Here is a 7043-nt window from a genome sequence, read left to right as displayed (position 1 = left end):
AGTAGACTGGTGCAAGGACAACACTGATAGATAATTTCCTGTGTTCACCAATAACAAGACCATTAGTAGTTAGTTACCTTAATACACAGCAAGGGAGACTAAAGTTAGGTAGCAAGAAAAGCTCTCTCACTTGTAGGCTAGCTAGGAACTGAACAGACAAATTCAGCAGCCTCCAGGATCTGCCTCAATGAAGCTCACTAAGAACAAGTTTGACGAGCAGCCATGGTGGACATGTTTGGTATACTCAGTCCTGCCACAGAGCTGGAGTAGGCTAGTCATTCTCTTGAGGTCCTTTCTAGCCCTGTGCTTACGAGTTTATCAGTTGACTTCATGAGATAAGAATGAAAATGTCTTCTCTCATTTTTCTCTGCAGCACTTGCAATTGAAGCAACAAAGGTGGTGGTGGTGGTGGGGAAATCCTTCTTTTCCCCAACCTTCACATCTCACAGCTGAGTTCCCAGCCCTCAGAGTCAGCCCTTCTAATAACTGATAGAAATGATGAGAAACACAATACTCTTGGAACACTTCACAGGTAGCTGTAGGAGTGCAGACTGTCAGCGTAGCACAGCCTTGTGTGGGCAGAGTGAAGTATTTCACAGCTCACTGAATGCTCACAGGAGTGAAGCTTGTGTCATGGGCAAGGTGTGACAAGGTCAGTGTACAATACATGGCGTGTCTTCAGCCAATGAAAGGGTTACACAAAAATGGCCTTCCTGCCCAGTCACTCTCCTGGAGCTCCACCACAATGCCTCCCCAGTCCCTCTCCTGGAGCTCCACCACAATGGCTTGTCTAGCAGCCTCCAATACTGGCTAACTACATCCAGCTGTGGCAAGAGAAGAACTATGAACAGTGGAGTCTCCCCATCCCTCAGTGCAGAACCCCTTGTTAGCCTTTCAGTTCACCCTTTCATACACTGTCCCCCCACCCCCACCCCCCCATTTAAAAAATAAAAGGTTATCATTAATGCATGGTAGGTGATGGCATTGTGCATGTATTTCACTTCCAGTTCTCCTCCCCTCTTTTCAGGCATCCTCTTTCTGCCCCTCCAAGACTCCCCCCCCAAATCCATTCCATCAGTCCATCTCGCCTGCATGCCTGAGGGGCTGGTGCTCACTTGCCATACACGCTCTCATCACTGTAGGCCACATAGAGAAAATAGTCCTCTTCATGGTTATCCTGCAAGGGCAAAAAGGGATAAAGTAACACACCAAAGCCCTGTAACTTGCTACATGTGGAAAAGCCAAAAGATCACTGTAACAAGAAGGCATAACCTCTCTTTCACTATTTCTCCCCCTTTATATCAAAGGCTTTACTTCTTCATACCAAACCCAAGCTTACAGCAACTGCCTCCCTCTGGCCACAGCTCTGTTTATATATTCATGCATGTCATGTTTCTGGACACAGAGAATTTACTTGAAGACCCACAGCCAGAGTGTGCTTCAAACATGCTACAGAAACAGCTCTGACTGTTTCAGGCTAAGCAGTAGAATCTCAGCACTGGTATGGCCTGAAGATTGAGAGGAGAGACTTGAAAGGCTTTAACAAGTCAAAAATCACCTCTAGATACTTAAGTATTTGCTAGATGTGATTATATTTGTCATTTTTCAGAACACTGACGAGTGGCTGTATTTCTAGTCTTGGTTTACATATGGGCTGTAAAGCTGAGATGTGAAGTGATTACATTGACACAGAAAGTCTGCAGAGTGTCAGGAACAGAGTTCTCAGCTCTGGACAGTCAGACATACCTTCCTGCTACATGTCCAGATGTGGAAAACTCCCCATGTGTGTTAATCTTATATGATTTGCATCCATTCACATACAAATTGTCCAGTTACTGCCAAAAAGTGACAGGTCAAACAAGGTTCCCAGCACCATACTGGAGCTCTCCTATGAAAGCACACTAACACAGCAAAAGGAGAAATCAATCCAGGCTGCAAACCAGCTGATTGAGGACATTCCTCTGACAGGCCTAGAATAATGCCTTTAAGGTCAATCAAATAACACTGCTCAGCAGAAACGCTGAGCAGCAATATTCAGGGTCCTACAAGGTCCTCACATACACAGTGCGAACGACGAAAAATGCTCAACAGAGAATAAGTGTTCCTTGACAATGTATATAGACAGTTCGTTGCCCAGTGATACTGTGTTCTTTTACTGGCTAAAAGGAAATCTCTTTGGTATAAACAGGAAAGCTAATGTGTGTTCTACTCTGCCTCTCCCATACAATCTTTCCACTGAAATATAAATAAAAAAGGTTTAGTTCATTACTTTGTTAAAAGTGGCAGGAACAACGTATCACTGCTGAGGCAATCATTTACCATCTGGTAACAACAATCCTTCTAACTAGCAAACAACCAGTTAAATGATGAGGCTCCGCAGGCTCCCCTTTATAACTGCAGGATGGAACTTCCCTAAAGAGATGATGGAATACGGCCCAGGCCAAGAGGGTCCATGTTCAGGCATCTATGACCAAGCTGCACGCATTGCCAGTAGACTAGTGGTCAGTTGTCCTTCTGTGAAGATACGCATTCTTCCAGATACTCCAACAAAGGAAAAAGAGATGGGCCAGGCTTACCTCATACAGCTGGCCCATGGTAGCACTGGTGGGAGGGATGGTATTATTGACAAAGAAGAATAGGGCATCTTCTGGCCTCAGGTGGATCCGCTTTCGGATTAAGAAGTAGAATTGGCCAACTGAAGAGGAATAGAGAAGAATGCCTTAGGTGCAGAAAGAACATTTGGTTTGGGTTTTTTGGTGTCTTGTTTTGTGGGGGCTTTTTTTACCCTAACCATGGTTGTTTTCTTTTGGTGGCAGAAGTCACATGCTGTATGGGAAAAGTAGGGGAAAATGAACAATGTAGGAAAGAAAGCAGAAACTTCATGACTGTTACCACATTAGCAGCCAATCTACTTGGAGCTGGCAGTTTCTCAGGTACATGCAGGAACTGGTGGAAAGACCTCTAACTAGCTTAACCTTTAAATCCTATAGCTCAAACACACCTTAGAGAATTTAGCCTTGGTGTAAGTGGTCATAGCATTCCTGAAAACAAATTCCTTGCTATTTGCTTGAGCCACGTTACACAAGAAAGTATTTTGCAATCCACTATATACGGCAAGAAAAAGAAATGCTGTTCCCTTAACTTGTTCATATGCTCAAATGAAAACAAATGTACTCACACACAAAACGTCTATGACCATTCAGAAAAGAAACTCCGTAGCCATGACTCCAACCACTTCACCTTGGAAAATTATGGGACTACTTGAAGAATTTGCCTCTTCCTGCAACAAGGATATAGCCTCTGGCAACTCTGCAGCTAGGTCATCATTAACTGATGATTATGCTACTGCCTCTGACATGCCATCCAGCCATTTTCATCATAGTTAGAAGTCAGCTGTGACACATGTATGTTAGCTAAGTCAGTAGGACACCTCAGAAGATCTTAGGAGAATTCTGCTTGTTGTAATCCAGGATGTAAAGTGCATAAATATAACAAGGACAGCCACGTAAACTGGGTGATGTTAAAATGTGGAGCCTGCCTGGATATTTTCTTGGTACTGATCATACAGTAAAAAGTACTTCTGAGACCTTCTCACTGAAAAATCAGGAAGAATGGACTTTGTTACCTGTGAGGTCAGAAGGCACAAGATACTTCCTTTTGTCTAGATCGGGTACTCTAGCTTTTGGTGCTTTTTCCACAATTACCTAGAGAGTGAGAGAAAGCAAGAAATAACCCATGAGCATTGTAAGACGAAATGGACCAAAAAGCATCACTTTTGTGCTACCAGGCATTAGAAATTTATTTAATCTATAACAAATACACAACATTAAAGCACACATAGGTGAGAAGAAAGACTTAAAATCACTGGCAATAGCTGTGCTGGGAGCCCAGGACTTCCACAGTAAGCACAATGAGTCAAAAACAGAGTCTGGAACAGGCATAAAAATAAATCATAATGGCCAAGGGGGAAAAAAAAATAATCAGGTCACCTTGATGGTCCCAATGCAGGTTAATTTTGCATGGAGAAGCTGGCAGGAGGCTAATACGTGAACACAAGAAGCATCACAAGTTGAACTGTTTCCAGGTAACAGTTCCAAACTGATTGGCACAAAATCAGCCCTACTCCCAGGAGTCCCACATCCTAATTTCTACATTCACCAATACCAAGTGCTCTAGAATGAAGCAAAGACCTGAAGAGAAACTACAGCTCACTGGGGAATGTTTGGGGTTTTTTTAATCCCCAGTTTTTTGGCAGTTATTTTCTACTCTGAAATCCGTATCCTTTAAGGCTATTTTACCTACTTCATATAGTTATGGATATTTTCTTATCCACATAAACATCTAATACTTAAAATACAGGCTAACATCCAGGCAACTGGAGTCACTGGAGAGACCTTTGACACAAAATCCTAATCCTCATTAACTCCTGATGTCATTACAACACAGAAAAACACGAAGCTCAACACCTTTAAAGTCAAACAGACCAAGAGATCTTCTGCAATAGGAACATGTATGTTACCAGAGCTAGCCAAGCAGTAAATATTCCAGAGTGACCTGATCTTCTTCCGTGAGAAGCCGTGGAAACCTTTGGAACTACTGGGTTTGTGCAGAAAACAACTGCAGGCAGGTTTATTTTATTTTTCTCTTTTCATGATACGTAGTTTTGAACTGGTAAGAGATACATGACATGATTCCATCTATGTGGCTTGCTGTTCTGCAGGAGCCATTTTGACCACCTAACAAGAAGCTGGATTTTCTGAATCTCTTCATCTGTGCACTTCTGTTAGACCCCATAACTGTAAATACTCCGAGATACTGATTTCTAAGGGTTCCATGCTCCCACAGTTTTTTGGCAACCCAAATCAGTAACTCTGTTGCCTAACCAAAAAGGCTGTGGACTAAGCTTTCTTTTGGAAGCAAAATGGTGGTGTCACATCAGTGAGACAATATGCTAAAGAAAAAGTGTTATGATGATGAGCTCGGTGTATTTAGCCTGGCCAAAGTGGCTTGCTAACTTTACTCCTTGTAGATCCAAGTGAGTATCTGCTAAGCATGTCACACCATGGAGATGCTAGCTTGAACGTCTCTTCCCTGTGCTCCATTTGGATGCTGCCAACACAACCAAACCCCCTGAAAATTCTAAGTTTGTTTTTAAAATAGAAACAGGGTCATCTCTGTTAGTGCAAGACCTTTAAACATCTCAATTAGTACAAGGCATTCAAGCTCTTTTAGGCAGTTTGTGGTAGGACATGCATTTGCATACAAGATGCTGCTGATAAATGCTATGAAGGAAGGAGAGTTTCACAATCTCACTGAACAGACGCAGGCTGAAGAGCAACAGCACTTTGCATGTTTTTCACCTGCACATCCAACAAGGCAATACCTAACACAAGAAACTGCAGTGGAGAGAAACCTTTAATTCTTACCTCCAATTTTAAAAACTACTGACACGCAAAACTGCTGTATCAGCAGCACCGCTATGACTACCCTGACTCAAAAAAGGTGGCTTGTCGTCAGATAATAAAGGAAAAGAACAAGTCATTGGCTATGAGGAAAAGGCGAGAGTTTTGGGGCTTCTAAACCACTAGGAAAGATTTGAATCAGATCATCACTAAGCTTTAGAGAGATCTCCCTGCAAAGAGGCAGCGGAAGGAATGGAAGTCCTCTATTACAACTGTAGTCAGTTTGCCTGATAACACAGGTATCTCTTCTGAAGCACTAAACCCTTCACACACACAAACCTACGAAGAAAATCCAAAGGGCAGATACAGATTATCTGTATGTCAGTTGTTGCTGGGTGATGACTGGTGAGGTGGGACCATGCTAGCAGTATAATCTCAGCAAAATGCTGAGATGTATCAGGGCACTGCAGTGTAGGCAGCCAAACAGACGTCATCTTCAAGGATCTTGCTGTTGGGAAGGGCAGAGACAGAAGTGATGTGTCTGCTGCATTCATTTGCTCCTTACACAGCTCTGACAACAGGCTACCCCCAGCGAGTAACATCTGGGCCTCATAATGTGTTGTTCTCATTTATTCTGAACTATAGCACACTGTTTTATTCTGGTCCTGGCTTTCTCCATAAAGATCTGCTGGTGCCCCCCTACCTTGACCTCTTTTACCTCTTGCCAGACCAGATCTGGTCCTGTGCTCCCCACATGGCTCTGCTGCACACATCTACCATGATCTGCTGTGCCATGTTAACCCTCAGTTTACCGCCTGTCTCACTCCTGACATCTGTGGTCTTCATCATATACCACAGCACAAGACTTCTGCTCGACCTGCTAGGCTCTGCCAGGGGTTCTCAAAAAACAGCTAGGACAAATGCACCCAAATACTGACTTCCAAAAACTTCTGCAGGTCCAGTTGCGGGCCACTCCCGAGATACCTAAAATGGTGTTAGCCTGGAGGGAAAAGCTGTGGTGTAACTGTTACCCTTGTCCTCAGATTTAGGGGGGAGTCTAAATTATTTTGCATGCGGTACCCTTGGGCAGTAAATCTAGGACAGACCTCTCCAGTGGGGATGGAAAGTAAGAACATTTGCAAAACGTTTATTCAAAAGGAACACACACACACACAAAAAGAACGAACAAAAAAACCCCCAAAAAATCCAAAACAACAAAAAAAAAACACCCCACCACAATTAATTCTATTTGTCACCTCTTTTTCCAACTATTATTAGTAATTATAAAGCCAGAAGTTTTCCACAGGCACTCCAAAGGGACCAAAGGATGAGGAAGCAAAGTTTAGCTAAGAGATGACCTTGTTTTCCAAGTGACTGGTTTTTTCCACAGGATGATTAAACAGGACACCAAAAAGCCTGAGAAGTATAATTCTTTTTTTTCTCTCATGCAAAAGGAAATAACAGCAAGACTGCGCCGGAAAAAAGACAGGGCAAAAGCCAACAAAATAAAAGTAAAGTGAAAGGCTCAGCTGACACGGATCCCGGGTTTGTTTCTCACGGAGTGTACCCGGCTCCCCCACCTCATTGTTCTCCATTCCCACAGAGGATGGTAGGCTCCCTGCCCACCCCCCAGCCCCACGC

At 43.3% G+C, this 7043-nt stretch overlaps 1 protein-coding gene across 1 annotated transcript in view; it reads right to left on the bottom strand.

Annotated features, from left to right (window-relative positions):
* Nucleotides 1–782: 782 nt before the first annotated feature.
* The window catches only part of LOC104411865 (gamma-aminobutyric acid receptor-associated protein-like 1), a 6668-nt gene continuing 407 nt past the window's right edge, over nt 783–7043 (bottom strand). Inside the window, exons 2-4 of the mRNA XM_010022401.1 lie at nt 3626–3704; nt 2577–2695; nt 783–1177 (exon numbers count right to left, since the gene is read on the bottom strand). Of these exons, the coding sequence (XP_010020703.1) occupies nt 1112–1177; nt 2577–2695; nt 3626–3704 (264 nt within the window). The 3' untranslated portion in view covers nt 783–1111. The remainder of the gene's footprint in view (nt 1178–2576; nt 2696–3625; nt 3705–7043) is intronic.

This window comes from Nestor notabilis, unplaced genomic scaffold (genome assembly GCF_000696875.1).
Source record: "Nestor notabilis isolate BGI_N333 unplaced genomic scaffold, ASM69687v1 scaffold21389, whole genome shotgun sequence".
In the NCBI taxonomy this organism is placed as follows: Eukaryota; Metazoa; Chordata; class Aves; order Psittaciformes; family Psittacidae; genus Nestor; species Nestor notabilis.
The sequence above is the reverse complement of the archived record's forward strand: the minus strand, read 5'-3'. Positions and strand labels throughout refer to the sequence as shown.